We start from the raw sequence: 18,872 nt of genomic DNA, 5'->3' as shown, positions 1-18,872 counted from the left end.
GCTAACCGAGCCGGTGTGAGGACGCACACTCCCCCCGCGCCGCGCCGTTGTTGTAGTTGTTGTTGTAGTTGTTGTTGTAGTTGTTGTTGTAGTTGTTGTTTGGGGAAGAAGATGGGAGGAGGTAAGGGAAGGTCCTAAACTCACTACTGGTGCCATATAATCACATTCTGGTGCAACGAAGAGTCAGAATTAATGGAAACGAGTCCTTAACTGACATAGACTAAGAATAACTAGCAAGATGTCCGAAAGTTGTCTACGTGAGATGCGGTGGACCTGGGCACGACATTTAATGGGGGAAAAAGGGGAAGGTCGGTTCTACAGAGTGTTATTTACAGGCAATGGGACTAGGGAATGGGGGATTGGGGATAGTTGGGGAGTATTGGGGAAATAGGGGAATATTTACAAGCGGATATGGAGGCCAAATGCTATATTCGCAACATTGCACCCTTCTCTACCCTCGGGGCGTCCCGACCCGATAAATTTTTACCTACTTTAGTGTGGCACGCAGATGTAGTTCCCTCTACTATTAACTCTACCCTGAGTGCGACAGTTTTACAGATATTCACAAATGAGTAAATATGTCCCCCTGCGACGTTGCACCCTTCTCCTCACAGAAACACACCCACAGGATAACCGAATCCGGAAAGAATTCGCAAACTAAACATACAGCCGGTAGGGAGCATTATTTACAAGACTACGCTGATATTTACACTACGATCCAGGACCTGTTTTTGGAGGAACACATGCAGATGTTATGCATAGAGAGAGCACGCATGCCAGCATCGATACACCAACCCACGAGTGCTCTGTGGCCTACGGCCTTTAATAATGTGCAGAGCACCCCTTCCAGCACGAAAAGCACCACCCCATCACACAGTCAGCACCATCCGGTGCACCAATAAAGTGTTTAGTGATCATTGTGTGGTGTCGCAGCCGGCCGATGTTCTGCCGCTGGTCTTGCCTTCGTGTGGTGCACTTGGCCTTCTTACTTCCTTAGAAAAATAAAGAAAGGCGCCAACCGCGTCCATTTCTTTATTGTGGCCGTCAGAGGGCCAACTGTTAGTGGTTCACCTTGTATGGCATAGGTGCCACGTTGACCCATAGGTCCATCCATGGGTGGTGCTTGGCCGCAAAAGAACTGCGGTCCATTGTGGGTGGCCACAAACATTGCGGTCCATATGGTGTATCGATCCAAGCAGCAAGCAGCGAAAGTGCAGGCCCACAACTGCGGAGCCAGCACCTCTCTCTCCTCTCTCTCTCTGCCCCAAAGCCAGATCCTCGGAGGTGGGAGACAAAAGAAGCAGACAAGTGAGTAAGGTGGTAAGGGCGCAAAAGTGCACGCAATGCAAGGTAATGCACACTGGGGGCACATGGGAACCAGGTGAGACAGGTACGTTCCTACCGTACGCCCCCCCCCCCCCCCACCAGGTAACCTACATGGCCCCTCCCTTACCCATTACTGTATCCACAAAACACAACACTACCCATAAACATCTACTTTACAAATCAACAAACGTCCCTACTGTCTTCCCCGTTCCTCCCATAAACCAAATTCGTCTTCTCTCCCTCCTAACCAATCAAATTTGCTATTTCCAACTCTCATCAAAATTTGCCATCTCCAACTCAACATCAAAATTTGCCATTACCAATTCATCATCAGTCCCTCCTAGGGAGGGAGAGATGGAATCACCCCAATGTCTCATCCACGTCGTGATGCGTCTCACAAATCCAACAGCAGTCCTTGCTTCCTGCACACAGAACAAAGAAAACACAGGTGTGGAGTCATCATCATCACCACAGGTGAGTGGCTGCGTATGGTGCGACAGGTTCATCAATCCTAACTATTTCCTAAATGACTTTAACAACTTTACACTACCCGGGGTCTTTCTCCGGCCAAACCATTGGCCCTCTTACACTATGGGTTCTAAAAACCAATTCCCATTGGCCAACTGTGGTGCTTTTCAATTTGGGGTCTCACTCCCCCGATTCATCTCCCGGTGCCCTCGCACAATTTCTGGGCCGCGACGTGTACCTCTCCCAGCGGGTCTACCCACCTGCACACCCCCACCACTGCAGTTGCCTCCGAGCTTACCTGCTCCTTACCCTAACCTAACTACCTGGGGAAGGCCCTCTGGCGCTCTCCCCACTCGGTGCCCTCTCTGGCACTGGGCTGCCCGATCCACACCCGGGATCCTCAGGCACCCACTCACAACTACCGGCTCCCAGAGCCCACCTGCGGCCTCACCTGGCCGACATCCTCACAGTGGTGGAGTGCCCAACCAACTACACACACTAACAGGCTACACGCCCAGCCATTTCCACAACACTAATGCACCCATTCACAACACCATTCTGCAACCGCACCACAAATGCCAATTTCCAACCACAATTTACCTATACCCTCTACCTAACACTTACACTACCCGCCCCGGGTACTCGTGAAAGGGGTCCACTCTTCCCCCATCCACACCTTCGCACCATGCACACCACTCCGTACCACTTACTCCAACTCTCTCCACACACCTGTACTTGCACACCTGTGCTCTCACACCTGGTGCCACCTGCACCCTTCTCTCCCCAAGCGCATTCGCGCTGATCCACAACACTCACTACTCACACACTGCTCCACACACCTGTCCAGTTGCACACCTGTGCAATCACACCTGTTCAATTCTCACACACACACGGCATCATCTCAGCTAACTACTCCCTTCTGAAACTTGCGCTTCCCAGTCGTCCCTTTAAACTATTGCGCTCCCTCGTCATTATCATCCATACTAATCTACCTGCGTCCCCACTACAGGTATCAGTTACTAACTAAACTTAACGTTACCTAATGTCATCTTCTCTAGATCCCTACACACCATATCCTAACCCACCCGGGCTAGTTTTCACTGCCATCAACCCCATCATCTATTGCGCATTTGCCCCACATGGGAAGGATGGTGGATTTGCCATCCCACCACATCGGGGGTCTCTCACTACCAATTTTGCACATCAAATTTCAATAAATCAAAAATTTGCCAATCACTGCCCATCATCTGCCAATCACTACTGCCAATCCCTTGCCAATCATCAAATTTTGTTTTTCTCCAATTTTGGGTCCAAAACACTAACCTCATCACCCAGTCTACTCCCTAATACCTCTCGGTGCGCCAATCCCTGTCCAAAGCCCGGCTTCGTAAAGCCAAGCAATGGATGCGGGTTGTTCTGTGCCAGCGGCTGGATGCGTCCGGCACTCGGTGCAGGGACGGGGGCTTACCCGGGCTGAGATCCCACGCACCATCTCGGCGTGGAGCCATCCAATGTCCCGATCTCGACCTGCCGGAATGCCTCAACAAAAAGTGGTCGCCATGACGACCCTTCCTATCCGGCCGCCCGCTCCGCCTAGTGGAGCACGGACGCGGCCGTTCAAAGCGAGGCCCCGCACGCACCGAGGGCCCGATTCGGCTAAAAGTCGACCTAACCTCTAACCCGTGTAACGTCGATGCTTCACCTGCATGCTTACACCCCGCAGCCCGTTCCTTGCTCACACATCCAGCCGTGCCCATGCTCCTCGTACCTTTCCTTACACACCTCGGTACTCTCATTCCACTCACAGCCTTGGTCACACACCTGACCACCGAACACTTTGGCACACATTCGTTGGTCGCACACCTCAGCAATACACCGCTTCGCGCCCCCTCCTCGGTCACCTCCTCTGTGACAATCACAGGTGTGCCCTCATTCGCACACCCAACCATGTGCCTCACCACCAACTCCAGCGTGCATTCCCACTCACGCTCTACCATTCCAGGTGTGCATCCTTCCATCCCAGGTGTACATCCTCGCTCACCTGTCACAACCAACTCACTCTCCTTGTCACTCTCACTACTCTCACCTCCATTCTTGCCAGCGCACTCACCCTTACTCTTGACAGCGCACTCTTTCCCCATGCACTTGTCCGTCACACACCTTTCTCGCGCACACTCTCCCGTTACCTCCTCTGTAACACTCACCACAGGTGGACACTCTTCCTTACTTCTGACAGCGCACTCTTTCCTCATGCACCCGTCCGTCACACACCTTTCTCGCGCACACTCTCCCGTCACACCCTCTGTAACACTTACCACACCGCGCTTCCATGTGCTCCCTCGCACACACGCTACGACCGACTCACTCTCGCCAGCACCCTCACTCCTTGGCACGCACTTTTTCCTCACACACCCCAGAGTCGGACTTTCTCGCACACCTCCTCTTTCGCACACCAGACCTGTCGCACACTTCACCAACGGCCTCTCACGAACACCCGGGTCTATCTCGACCCCCAAGCTTCTTAAATCCCCTGGCGCATCATACGCACGACCATATTGGTCACCACTTACACCGGGTCCTCTTCCTCTTCGCTTCTCCTCCATCACCTGCGAATCCCTCATCCGGTTAATGAGCACATCATCACGATCCAAACACAGACTTTGGACCAATTCTTTTATCTCCTCTTTTATCTCTTTCTTATCCCCTCTCCGTCGCTTCTTAATTTCGCTCATCCCTTCTTCCACTTCTTCTAATTTGTGCTTCACCTCTTTTATTCCCCGGTACGTCTCCTCAAGCTCATCCTCTAAGGCTACCTTGACCGTTTCCAGGTGCGTCCTCACCTGCCGGTCCTTCGTCTCCATTACCTCCATCACCTCGTCCAACCTCGTTGTCAGTCCCTCACGTACCATCTGACATTCCCTCTTTGTCGCTATCAAGTCGTTTTTTATGTCGTTTTGTGTCGCTTTTAAACCTCCTAATACCGCAGTGTTCCTTTGAACCTGCTCCACTAACTCCGTTTGTCCCACCGTCAGCTGCTCCACCTCCTGCGTCAGGTCCTCTATGCCCCCTTGTAACTTTACAGTCCCCTTTCTCACCTCCTTCTCCATGTGCTCCTTACAGTGCCTCACCTCCTCGCGCACTCCTCCGACCTCCTCACTCACTCCTCCTCTGATCTCCTCTCCCATCACTTGCATCTCCTGCCCAGATGCCACCCTCATCTGCTCCATTTCCTCCCTGTGAGCATCCAGTTTGGTTTCTACCCCCATTCTGACCCCCTCTATCTGCTGCCCCATTTGGTTAACTTCCCTTTCCGCTTGGTCCCTCATGTCCCTCAATTTGCCTTCCATGGTGTTTTCTAACCCCTCTAACCCTTTTTGCATCCCTTCCATTTGATTCTCTTGAGCGGCCATTCTGTTTTCTACCCCCGTTAACCCATTTCTCACCTCTTTTATCCCGTTGTCTAACCCCTCAAAATTATTGTCTAACCTCCCAAATTTCTTGTCTAACTCCTCAAAATTATTGTCTAACTTCCCAAATTTCTTGTCTAACTCCTCCAAATTATTGTCTAACTTCCCAAATTTCTTGTCTAACTCCTCAAAATTATTGTCTAACTTCTCACTGGTACCCCTCGCTTCGTCCCTCATTACCCCCAATTGCTCACTCTGAGCATCCATCCGGTTCCCCATTACCCCCATTTGGCCCTCCAATCGCTCACCCAATCGCTCACTATCAGCCCTCATTTGCTCACTATTAGCCCTCATATCGTCCTTCTGCAGGTTGAGGGACGCCTGCATTTGCGCCATAAATTGCTCCATGAGGGCCTGCATTTGGGCCATCCCTCCCACTTGTGCAGCGGGTGCGGCCGCCGTAGCTATGTGCGAGGCGCCATTTCGCGCGCCCGTTACCTCGTGCGTGACGACGCTATTTTGCGAATCTGCTACCCTCACTGCCTCGCTCTCCTCTTGTCCCTCAATTTGGTCCTGGATCGACCCTGCCTCACTCTCCACCACCGGACCCCAGCTGTCTTGGTCTGCCATAGCGCGACTTTCAAAATTCGGGTTTTTATTTCCGTATAACAAATTCAAATTTCGCCGTTATAATTTCGCGCGGGAAACGCGCTCCGAATCGACTCTACTACAAATTTGGGCCTAATAAATTTAGTCCCGGGTCCGAATTCCACTCCTCGACACCAATTGTTACAGACGTGCCTTAGATGTTATTTACCGAGCGGTTTGGTATGACCACGTCTGCACAAGTTACCCGATTATACCCGAACGTTGACTAATCGCGCTACGCTAGGTCAATGAAGGAAAAGACACACAGCTGGGATTCAAATGACACGACACCAGGGTTCAGTTCTCAAGACCTCCGGAGGAGGTTATATTGTTACGGAAGGTTAGATTACAACTACAAGAGGGACAGCATAGTAAGATAAGCACTTAGACACACTCTTATATTATTCCCAACAGACGACAGATAAACGGGACAAAAGGCTGACTCACACGGGGATTGATGGCTAGGAAAGGCAGGATCGATGGCTCCAGGTGCACCTGGGCTCAGGGACAGAATCGACCCGGTCCGGTCCAGAGATGCGGGAGGTTTCACAGCGCTCGAGGTGGCGTCTTGTCGTCTCAAGCTGGGGGCGCATCTCTGGTCACATCCGGTCAGTCGCTGCGTATATCCGGCGGGGAGTGACACGCCCTCGGCTCGTTAGCTCCGCCCCAGATGGAATCGGTCCGCCCTTCTTATTGGGTGCGGGGAGGGTTACCAGGCTCCGCCCTTGACGAGGAGCTGACAGGGAGCCCCTTCGTGGTAACCCCGTCGGAGCGCATGGTCATGGCGGCTAACCGAGCCGGTGTGAGGACGCACACTCCCCCCGCGCCGCGCCGTTGTTGTAGTTGTTGTTGTAGTTGTTGTTGTAGTTGTTGTTGTAGTTGTTGTTTGGGGAAGAAGATGGGAGGAGGTAAGGGAAGGTCCTAAACTCACTACTGGTGCCATATAATCACATTCTGGTGCAACGAAGAGTCAGAATTAATGGAAACGAGTCCTTAACTGACATAGACTAAGAATAACTAGCAAGATGTCCGAAAGTTGTCTACGTGAGATGCGGTGGACCTGGGCACGACATTTAATGGGGGAAAAAGGGGAAGGTCGGTTCTACAGAGTGTTATTTACAGGCAATAGGACTAGGGAATGGGGGATTGGGGATAGTTGGGGAGTATTGGGGAAATAGGGGAATATTTACAAGCGGATATGGAGGCCAAATGCCATATTCGCAACAATATATATATATATATATATATATATATATATATATATATATATATATATATATATATATATATATATATATATATATATATATATATAAAGCAATCATAATAATCAACGTACCAGTTTACCCATGGCAGGTGAAGTCACTTTCTGAATTAAAATTATCAAACAATCATAATAACCCAGCGACTGTTAACAAGTGCTCCCAAAGGCAATTATATCCCAAATGAATCCGAATATTGAAAAACAAGCTAATTATCGAATCCCATTGGCTGTCCGTGAGCAGCGGTGTGTTGTGAATACCATTTAACCTGCAGGGAGGCCGCGGGCAGTGCCTGTTGCAGCATGGCTACTCCAAGTTCGTCCAGCTCGTTCAAGGCTTTCAGGCTGCCCATCGAGTTATCAGGTAGTGAAGAACTCCCACTCCACGGTACTGCGACTGAGACACTGCTGGTGCAGGATGACGCTTGCGAGTTTCCAAACGTGTTGGTGCTGAAAGCATTTGGACACATCGTGGAAATGGCCAGGTTCTGCAAATAGGTCGAGGATATCAAACTATCCTTTCCAGAAGTAGTTGTCGTGCTGACCGGCATGCTCAGCAGGGCGACGCCGAATTGCGGGGAGAGGGGCAAGGAGTGCGTCATGAAAACTGAGACGGCGGTCGATGCCTGGTCATTTGCTTTGGGAAAAGGTACAAACTGCTGGCTTGTCTTGATTGAGGCCTAAAAAGGAGGTGGAGAAATGACGATTAAAACAATGTATGAAGGAACATTTATCAAAAATACTTAGATTTACAATAAAACTTAGTAATGAGGGTTAGGCATAATGCTTAAGGCAGGCCAATTAAAAAAAAAAAAAACATCCAGTAATCTGCTCAAACTTTCACGACACAAAACGAACCACTCAGACCCACGAACTTCACAGACTCGCCGACAACAAAAATTGTAATGATGTACCTTCACGGGATCCAAAACAATGGCATTGTCATCCTCGATCTCGTCATTTGAAATGGTTGCTCCAGAATCTTTGTGGACAAGAAGAGGTGATGACAAATTAGCACATCAACAAATCAAGTTTAAAAAAATAACAACCTGGAAACCCAAATAAATGTGCTTTGGAAACGAGAAGCAACAACAACAACAACAGGCATTTTAAGGCCATTTTCCCTGCAATAGCGGGGGTTAGCCTTGCTGTCCCCATGACAATCTTCTCCATTTTGCCCTATTTTCTGCATCTCCCCTGGTTAACCCCTCCCTTGCCCGCATTTCTTCTTCCACCATCTTTAGCCAAGTCTTTCTCGGTCTTCCCCATCCTCTACTTCCTTCTACCTTCATTTCCATCACTCTTCTCAACCAGTCACTTTCATCCTTCCTCAACACATGACCAAACCATCTCAAACTGTTTCTCTTCACAGCATCCATCACAGGCTCTATTCCCATCATCTTTCGCAATTCATCATTTGTCTTCCTCTCTCTCAACGATACTCCACACATCCACCGAACCATTCGCATTTCCACCCTTTCCAGCCTTCGTTGCTGCTCTACATTCATCACCCATGTCTCCCTCCCATAAATCATAACACTTCTCACACAAGCAGCGTACACCTTTCCCTTCAGCTTCAACGACACTCCCCTCCTCGTCAGCACGCCACTCAGATCCCGAAACTTCTTCCATGCACATCTCACTCGAGCAACCGTTGCCGAGTCTGATCCACCTTCTCCATTCAGCATGTCTCCAAGGTAACAAAATGTTTTCACACCTTCCAGCTTCAGGCCGTCTCCAAGATCCAACTCAACATTTCCTCTATCTGCAGCTCCCTCTGTGCACACCTTACATTTGAATGTAGCTGCCACACTGGTTAATGACCCTCTCAAACCACGACATTTTTGATGAACCCACTCAGCGCACATTGTACATTGAATGGAATTCACTCCGACACCCTTCCTGCACACAGCACACAGCCACTTCCCAGTTCTTTCCACCTCACCACATGCTTTACCACTTGCTTTCCCAGTTTCCCAGTTTCCCAGTTTACCACTTGCAGGTGATGACCTTCATTTTTCCGATATTCACCTTCAGACCTTTTGTCTCCATACATTCCTTCCACTTGTTCATCTTCTCCTTCAGTCCATCCATACTTTCTGCAATCAACACCAGATCATCTGCAGACAACAACTCCCACGGTAAACCCTCCTTTACGTTCCGAGCCAGCACCTCCATCACAGCTACAAATAGTAGTGGACTTAGTACCGGACCCTGATGCACTCCCACCTTCACCTCAAACTCACCACTGTTCCCGTCCTTCGTCCTTACAGCTGTGCGTGCTCTTTTGTACATTGCCATCACTACTCTGATCAACCATTCCTCCACTCCTACCTTCCTCAATGCCCATGTCACTACTTCACGTGGAACCCTATCAAATGCTTTCTCCAGATCAACAAACCCAAGAAACAACTTCTTCCTCTTCTACATGTACTTCTCCTGCAACTGCCTCACAATAAAAAGCGCGTTTGTCGTTCCTCTTCCTGGCATAAATCCAAACTGCATTTCGTCAATCTTCACTTTCTTCCTTATCCTCCTCTCCAACACCCTTTCCAATGCCTTCATTCCATGCTCCAATAACTTTATCGCTCGATACGAGCCACAGTCCAGAGGGTCACCTTTCCCCTTGTATCGAGGGACGAGGGTACTCAGTTCCCAATCCACTGGAATGTGGCCGTCTTTCACCACCAGATTGCAGATCTCTGTCATTCTCTTCACACCCCAATTTCCCGCTGCCTTCAATATATCTCCCACAACTCCCATCGGCCCTCCCGCTTTTCTACTCTTCATTGCTTTTATCGCTTCCTCAACTTCCTTCTCGGTTATCTTCTCTGCCAGTCCTAAAACTGGGTTACTCTCCATGTTGCCATCCCATTCATTCTCTGCATTCAACAGTATTTCCATATATCTCTTCCATCTTCCTTTAATTCCATCTGGGTCCACAATGATTTGTCCCACTTCATCCTTCTAGCAACTCACCCCCATCACATCACACCTCTCTTTCGCTATCTGCTTTGCAATCCTGAATACCGTTCTCTGACCCTCTTCCAAATCCAAGCGTTCTCCGAACATTTTCCTACATGCCTCCTGCGCCTTTGCTACGTCTTTCTTTGTAGCCTTCTTGGCTGCCTTATAACTTTCATGCTCTGCCTTTTCTGCCCCCATACCCTTCGCCTTCTGCCACTCCTTGAACTTCTTCCTCTTCTCGTCAATCTTCTTTCCAACTTCATCATCCCACCACCATGTTTCCGAGTGCCTTGTCCTCTACCATACTCCACCAGACAAGAGCCTCAGGGTCCTTTTGTCCATCCACATACCTCACCAACGGCTCCCAACAGACTATCTTTCATTGACATCCAACCACTTTCAAGCTCAACCACATTATCCTCTACCATACTCAGCCTCTCTTTTAATGCCTCCCTCACAGTCACCTCTTTCAACCTCCACACCTTCATTCTCGGTTGGTACTTCACGCACCGAGCTCTCCTCGCACCTTTCACCCTTACGTTGCAGACAACCAAGTGGTGCTGTGACACAGCCTCCTCCCCCGGGATCACCTTTGTGTCCCGGAGGTGCCCCCTATCTCGCATATGCACCAGCAGGTAGTCATCGGTTGTTGTCGACCCACCTGACGTGTATGTAACAAGCTTATTGTCCTCTTTCTGAAACTGAGTATTACAAATCAACAAATCAGCTCCATCAGCAAACTCCAAAATCCTTTCACCTTCTCCATTTCTCACACCATATCCATAACCCCCCATGAACTCCCTCAAAACCGTCCATACTCCTTCCCACATGTCCATTTAGGTCTCCTCCTACCACAACAACTTCCTCATCTTTCACGTTTTCCATCAACTTCTCCATCGCACACCAGAACTTGTCCTTCTCTTCATCGCTCCGACCAACTTGCGGAGCATATCTCGAGATGATGTTCACCAAGAGCTTTCCAATCATCATTTTCACCATCGTCAACCTTTCACTCACTCTCGTCACACTCACCACACTGTCTACAAACTCCTCAGAAAACAGGACACCAACACCATTCACGCCTTCTGGGCACCCTTGCCACACAAACTTGTATTTCTGTCCCTGCCTACCGTTCACCATTCTCACACCACTTCTCTTCCATCTCGTCTCCTGCACACAACATGTGTCCACTTTTCTTCTGACCAATACTTCCACCACTTCTCCTGATCTCCCTGTCATTGTCCCTACATTCCATGTCCCAAACCTCAGAAACCGATCTCCACGTCGGGCATCAGATGTTTCGCCGTCATAAATGGAATGATTTCCACCCTTGCTTCGATCGGGTTCCCCACCTTGAGTTTTGACGAGAGGGAGTGGGGTCCCCCACGGGGTACTTCAGGCTGTACCCTGCCCATACGTATTTGTAATTGTCATGGTTCTCTTTTTGAGGCAAATGTTTTTTTTTATGGCCGGAAGCCCTTTCTGTGGGCAACCCTTCCGGTGGGCAACCCTTTTAGTCGCCTCTTACAACACGCAGGGATACGGTGTACCTATTCTAAACCATGGTACACACCGGTACCGGGGTACACACCGGAATTTTGAAACGAGAAGCGATGATTAAAATATCATTCATTATGTTATAAGTCGTACCTAGTGATAGTAGCTCATCATCCAGGATGGAGGTTTGTGGAAGAGCAGAAGAAGGTCTTCCTTTTTGAGATTGGCACAAAGAGCCAGGAGGAGGAGGAAGCAACGGGAAGCTGGAACTGATGTCCCGTACTTCGTCAGGGGGCGAGTCGTGCTGTTCAGGTAGGGGCTTTGGCGTCGGCTCCACCAGCTTCAGGTTCTCGATCTCGAGGAGAGACGAATCGGAGCCTGGATCTGCAATGGTAAACAAGCAGATGATTCAGGAACAAAGCACCAAAGGCTGCAGCTTGAAAAGATGATGCACAACGCAAAATATCTAATGAATAAAATTTGTCGTGTTTTTTTCTATTTAATTTGATTTTTGTATGCTTTGTCTCGGCTCGTATGACACCTAACACATATAACTTATAATAAAGGGAGCAGGAGAAAAGGGGGGAGAGGGGGGTGAGAGAGTGGAAGTACAACAACAGCAGGGAACAGGGACATCTGTGAAAGAGTGGGCTGGGGTGGGGTACACAGGATAAAACAATATGGACATTGCTGGGGCTTTCAGGAAAGAAAACAGGGAATTTGAAGGAGGTGGATTTAGGGTGTATTAATGGGGGTAGAAAAGATCAAGATTTTGGATGGGGGAAGATAAGAGATGGTGTTGAACAGCTGTTTTAAAGACCTGGTGGGAGGCGTGGGATTGAAGATAGTGTGGGAGTTTGTTCCATAGGCGGGAAAAAAGAGGAATGAAGGAGTGAAGGTGAGCAGAGAGTCTTGATTTTGGTAGTTTCACCATAAGAGGGTTGCTGGCAGATCTTGTGCATCCTGAAGGAATATTTGGGGGACAGAGCACAGACAGAACAGGGGCAGCAAGGCCGGAGAGGAGTCGGTTTAAGACAGAAAGACCACCAACCTGCCTGCGGTGAGAGAGAAAGGACCTCAGAATCATCCTCATCACGGGAGATACCAATGATTCTGAAAGCCTTGGTTTCTACAGCATGAAGCCAAGAAAAATAATTTCTTAAAATATGTGGTACTTGACAAACACAAAGAGAAGAGTGTAGTTTTGTTTGGCATGGAGAGAGGGGAGTATTGGTGCTCCGAAAAGGAGCGGATCCCACCTGCTTGTGTCCTGCCTTGTCTGTTCCAGCTCTTGTTTCTGCCTTCTCCCTGTTCCTGTTTTGTCGCGCCTGCTTCATTGTCTCCACCAGAAGAGCTAAGGCCGACCCAGTTGCCGTTCCTTTTCAGCGTCTGTGTTCGAGTCTAGTGTGTGGTGCCATAGATTTTATTCACTTCTATAGAATTATTTATCTATCGATTACGTGTTTCTTCTCTCCTTCCCTTCCTCATCCTGCTGTCGTACCTTCCGTCAGCTTCAATGTTCCCCTGATGCTCGGTCAGAAAATAAACCCCGTTAACGTCAGAGACAAGAGCCTCGTGTACTACTTATGTTCCTGTGTGTGCAAAGCCACCATTAATCTGGCGCAGCCCTATGGGGTAAGGCCAGTTTCAGTCCATTCGTTCAGTGGCCGGTGTTAATCGGCACAGAACACGATTATAATATCAATAATACATTGTACTTTTGCAGTTAAAAACTTTAGGATCTTCCATTTTAAAAGTTGAACTGTCGATGAAACACTTCCATACCTGCAGGCGTAACTGCATTGCTGGTATCACAGTTCCCACTCAGGAGACCTTCTGCCACCAGCTTATTGTAGTTCCCAAGAAGAAGTGTCAGATTATCATTAGCCCTGAGAATTTCCGCTGCGAGAAAAACAAATATGCAAAACGTAATAAAACACACAACGTTCCTCAAAATGCATTTACTTTTATATTTCAAAATAGAAATCAATTAAATTAAGGATGTCTTGGTTAGATTCCCAGTGGTATAACATCAAATTATAAACAATCGCCCTGCTGTTTCTCGGTCGATTAGCTTCATCCTGAGGGAGGGGACATGTTTACTGGCCGTTCCGCCTGATTGCACCTTCTTGTGAATGTCAAGAATCGGATGCGATCTTTCAAAAGTTTTAGCTGTTATGTTCCGGTACCTGGCCAAATCCAATATTCCGGCATCCTGATTCACTGCACTAAAACTGTTTTCAAGAAAAACCAGCAAGGAGCTACAGAATACAGACAGTTGCAGCTTCCTGCCTCGGAAGATGACAAGGGTAACTGATGTTACCACATGGATTCAAAATAATAATAATTTTAAAACCTTTGTGAAAACAAGAACGATGACGTCGACGAGGACAACGACAACAATCACAAGAGAGTTCACAGAACAACTTAACCTGCCCAGTCTTGAGAAAAAGAACATGGAAAGGGTCTTTTAAAACTCTTGCTTTGCGTTTCCTAGCACGATCTACATAAGCTTTGTTAGTGAACTTTGAATAACAGGCACGGTGACAACCATACGAAGCCGATGAGTCAAAAGAAACGGTCCAGAGCTGAACCTTCTGCCAACTCTACCCTCAGAGGAAACGGCAAGTTTGATTGGTTGAGATGGCACAAGGTTTTTCCCAAGTACTGTACAGTATTGTACTGCTCAAATGGAGGTTTTTGGAATTGGCAAGAGGGCGATTTATGTTCTACGCCTACGGTATTCAAGTATTTAATTAAATTGAAACAAAATAAGTGTTTAAAGGTTGTAAAACAACAAACACTTTTTTTTCCCGGAAGTTTATCGCCGTTGATGCAGCATCTTATTCACCACCTTATTTAACAAAGAGTGTGAGAAGTGTTATGATTTATGGGAGCGAGACATGGGTAATGAACGTAGAGCAGCAACGAAGGCTGGAAAGGGTGGAAATGTGAATGGTTCGGTGGATGTGTAGAGTATCGTTGAGAGAGAGGAAGACAAATGATGAATTGCGAAAGATGATGGGAATAGAGCCTGTGATTGATGCTGTGAAGAGAAACAGGTTGAGATGGTTTGGTCATGTGTTGAGGAAGGATTAAAGTGACTGGTTGAGAAGAGTGATGGAAATGAATGTAGAAGGAAGTGGAGGACAGGGAAGACCGAGAAAGACTTGGCTAAAGATGGTGGAAGAAGAAATACGGGCAAGGGGGTTAACAAGGGGAGATGCAGAAAATAGGGCAAAATGGAGAAGATCTTCATGGGGACCGCAAGGCTAACCCCCGCTCTCGCAGGGAAAATGGCCTTAAAATGCATGTTGTTGTTGTTGTATTTAACAAGTCAAATTAGTTATTTGTACCTGTTGTTTGTGTTCTTTATGAAATCCTGAAAAAGAGCAAGTTTCCTGTTTGGAATGATTTTCAATTTTGTTTGATTGCCAGTCAGGCAGACAGAGTAAAACAATTATCTTACTCATCTCTGTGCATGCGTACCAACACCTGAACTCCTATCCACCTACAACGCCTCCATCCACAGCTTCATTGAGCTCTCCTTTGGACCAACGCCCCCTGCCTCACACCTTGCTTATTTTTATGCCGTGAAAACCACGGCCTTTCAGATTATTACTCTATATACAACACCCTTACCCCTGCCTTGACTCTGCATACAAAAAAACAAACAAAAAAAAAAAACGGCACTGCTTGACGTCACGACGACGTTGACCAATATGCCTCCGCCCACATTATTAAATCATTATAATACTTGTACCAAGTTTCATTTAAATCCATTCAGCTGTTCTCAAGTATCACATTTTTACCTGACATGGCCTTTGACGCTGAAATCATGAAACACCAAAATTTGACCACTTGACTCCATATTCTAATCAGTTCATCTTTGCATCATTATACATACATTTACAAAGTTCGACTTGGATCCCTTCAACCGTTCTGAAGTTCTTGCGGTAACGAAAACCTATCACGGAAGCACACACGCATGGACGGACGGACGGACAACCTGAAAATCAAATGCCCCTAGATCAAAAATACCCTTTCGCAACCCCATTTTTTATCATAATGATTCTAAACGTGGGGTCGCAACCCCAAGGTAAAGAAAACTCCTGGGTTGGTGGCTTGTCACAGAATTAGCTTCGATGCCATCCAGACCAACGAACAAGGAAAATGGCAACAATTAGATCTCCCCAAACCAGAGGTTCTCTTTACCTTGAGCAGAGTGAAAGTTGCCGAATGAGTCATTATCTCACCTCTTCATTGACACCTATTGAACAAATTTGCTTTCCCTGTTTAGGAGGAATGAGCATGCGGTAGGGGGGGGGGGGGGGGGGGAGTAGAAGGGGTGCGGAAGGTAGACCATGGGGCAAGAGGAAGAGCATGGGTTGAGCAGAAGAGTATGGGGAGGGGGGGAGGGAGAAGGAAGAGCATGGGGAGGGTGGAGGGAGAAGGAAGAGCATGGGGAGGGGTGGACGGAGAAGGAAGAGCATGGGGAGGGGGGAGGGAGAAGGTAGAGCATGGGGAGGGGGGGGAGGGAGAAGGAAGAGCATGGGGAGGGGGGGAGAGGGAGAAGGAAGAGCATGGGGAAGGGGGAGGGAGAGAGAAGGAAGAGCATGGGGAAGGGGGAGGGAGAGAGAAGGAAGAGCATGGGGAGGGGGGGGGGAGAGGGAGAAGGAAGAGCATGGGGACGGGGGAGGGAGAAGGAAGAGCATGGGGAGGGGGGGGGGAGGAAGATCACGGGTATCACGGGAAGATCACGGTTCCGGGTAGGGGGGGAGACAGAGCATGGTGAGGGGGTGGAGGGGAGGGAGGAAGAGCACAGGGGGGAGGGAGAGTATGGGTCAGGGTAAAGTCAAGAGCGTGCGGCGGGAGGTGGGAGGAGAGAGTGGAGTGGGGAGGGGGGTGGAGGAGCATGATGAGGGAGGGAGAGGGAGTGGTGGAGGAGGGGGGGGTAACAATAGGAAATTTCTGTTTGGTGGTTTATACCTTACCAAGGCCATCATCCCCATCTTCAGTCTCTGTTGCCATTTTGATGAGTGTCGATTGCAGCCTCTCACAACACTCCCCCAACTCCTGTCACGTCATAAACAGAATGACACAATATAAACGTTTCCGAAATAAGGCTGCTATTAAGTTTACCCTTGGCCAGTGGAGTGACCATTTTAATTTCATTTCAAACAGTGGGGAACAAGCCAGTGAAAATGCCAAGGCACATTTTCGGTTCTGCTAAGTTATGTTACATCAGATACCATCTCGGCACAACCTGCAGATAGAGACAATGTAATAAGGCAAACCCTCATTCTACTCTATTAAAGCACCTTAATGAGCTCACGATCGCCAGATGAAGTCTGCTCCAGCTGGAAGTGAGACATCATCTCAGAAAGCAAGCGCGCATTGCTCTCTGTTTGGCCGAGGATGCATCGCCGATGCTTGGCTTGTTCCTCACGCGTCTCATCCTACGGTTAAGTGACATGAGCAAAGCCGAAGAAACACTGCACCACATTGACTGTTACGCATGGAGACGAGCAAGTGCTACTGGGATTCGAATGTGCCAATAGACGCGTTCTCCAGCTTCAATTATCATGGACACAATTTTATGTTACATCATGAGGATCATTTTTCCTCGAAGTAGACAGAAAGAAGACAGAAGAAGGTTGTAGCACATTATCAGATTCACCACAAGACCATCTAAAGGCAGACGCTTCACCCTTTGAGGTGTATCGGGTTGGAGCTGATCCAAGGTTAATGTGACCAAAGACCTTTCCCTTGTAGATGCTGCGTCATATCGGAGGTTTTCCAAGGATACGAGCATATTATCATCACTTCGACATACAATACAGCATGTGTGCTCAATGTGTCAATTAAAAAAAAAAAAAAGGCTCAACCTACCTCCTTCACCATGGCTTTGATCAATCTATTGGCAGTTTGAAGATCTTCTGGTTTCTTGCTCTTCAGCAGTTGGTCCAAGAGCTGAGCAAAGAAAAGAGCAACTAGAACGGCACTTCATCTTTCACATCACCTGATATGCCCCCGCCAATAGTATTACATCATTATACATGTACCAAGTTTGATTTAAATCCCTTCAGCTATTCTCACGCATCACATTTCTACCTGGCATGACCTCTGACCTTTGATGCAGTCCATATTTACATCATTATACATACCTGTACCAAGGTCGTCTTAGATGCCTTCAGCTGTTCTCAAGTTATTGCGGCAACGAAAATCGATCACGGACAGACGGACAACCCGAAAACATAATGCATCCGGCGACCTCGTCAGCAGATGCATAAAAATAAATTGGGTTCTTATTGAACACTATTATCGGCAAAAGGAAATCACCTTGGCCTTCTCCACGTCTTCAAACAGAGCGTTTCTGGGCTGTGGTGGTGGTACGAGAGTAACATCCTGCTCCACTTGTGGGTCTTCATTGACAACACCTTGCAAAGTCACAGAGCACAGGCAGTGAGTGCTTGAACAGCAGTAACTCCAACGATATGGAAACCTTCACAGGTAAAGAACACAAAATGTTACCAAACAAGGTGCACAAAAGCATCTTCATCAATGACATCACAACTTCACAGTTACCTTCCTCCTCCATTGAATGAACTCAATTATTTACAATCTCGACAACAAGCATTAGCCTTTGCACACCTGTTCTATCTCACCCTCTCCTTCTGTTCTCTTCACCCTCTCTTTTGCTCAATACAAGGTCATCTGCCATCTGCTTGGAAATCATCCAACAGAACTGCTTCACACAAAAAAGGTGCAAAAACAGATCCTTGCAACTACAGACCAATCAGCTTGCTCCAAATAATCACCAAGTTCATGGAATCAATCATCGCTTCTGATATTAAATCCTTCCTCTTCTCCAATGGCTTGATCTCTGATCATCAATTTGGATTCAGACCAGGTCATTCTACTCTGGACATGCTGCTTCTGCTGTCTCAACAATGGATGGAGGTCCTCAATGCCAAACAAGAAATTAGAGCCGTCTCCCTTGACATATCACGTGCCTTCGATACGGTCTGGCACCCCGCTCTGCTCACCAAACTCTCCTCCTATGGTATCCATGGAAACCTTCACGCATGGCTCGCGAACTTCCTCTCCTGTTGGTCAATGTGTGGCGCTAAATGGAATCCTCTCATCGCCTCTTTTTTTTCTTTTTCTTGTTTTTTGTGTACAGAATCGAGGCTCGTGTAAGAGCTGGGAAAAGTCCCTGAAGTGAGGGCGTGGATCGGAGAAAGGGTTGAATGAGTATGGTGGAAACTAGAGTTGGAAAGGTGAGTATCGGCTGG

General features: G+C 48.1%; 1 protein-coding gene across 5 annotated transcripts in view; it reads right to left on the bottom strand.

Moving 5' to 3' along the window:
* Nucleotides 1–18,872, bottom strand: part of LOC137426687 (ADP-ribosylation factor-binding protein GGA1) — a 66,761-nt gene that overhangs the window by 6,856 nt on the left and 41,033 nt on the right. For 3 of the 5 annotated variants that reach the window (XM_078779122.1, XM_078779121.1, XM_078779125.1), the window contains 8 exons: nt 17,917–18,014; nt 17,467–17,547; nt 16,896–17,033; nt 16,569–16,650; nt 13,360–13,476; nt 11,728–11,958; nt 8,025–8,092; nt 7,372–7,790 (listed from right to left, as the gene is read on the bottom strand). In XM_078779122.1, coding sequence (XP_078635248.1) covers nt 7,372–7,790; nt 8,025–8,092; nt 11,728–11,958; nt 13,360–13,476; nt 16,569–16,650; nt 16,896–17,033; nt 17,467–17,547; nt 17,917–18,014 — 1,234 coding nt within the window. Of the gene's footprint in view, nt 1–7,371; nt 7,791–8,024; nt 8,093–11,727; nt 11,959–13,359; nt 13,477–16,568; nt 16,651–16,895; nt 17,034–17,466; nt 17,548–17,916; nt 18,080–18,872 lie in introns of all 5 variants that reach the window. The other 2 variants (XM_078779123.1, XM_078779124.1) reach the window with 1 other exon arrangement.

This window comes from Myxine glutinosa, chromosome 5, assembly GCF_964187855.1.
Source record: "Myxine glutinosa chromosome 5, kmMyxGlut1.1, whole genome shotgun sequence".
Lineage (NCBI taxonomy): Eukaryota > Metazoa > Chordata > Myxini > Myxiniformes > Myxinidae > Myxine > Myxine glutinosa.
Note: the sequence above shows the minus strand (reverse complement) of the source record. Positions and strands in the feature narration are given on the sequence as shown.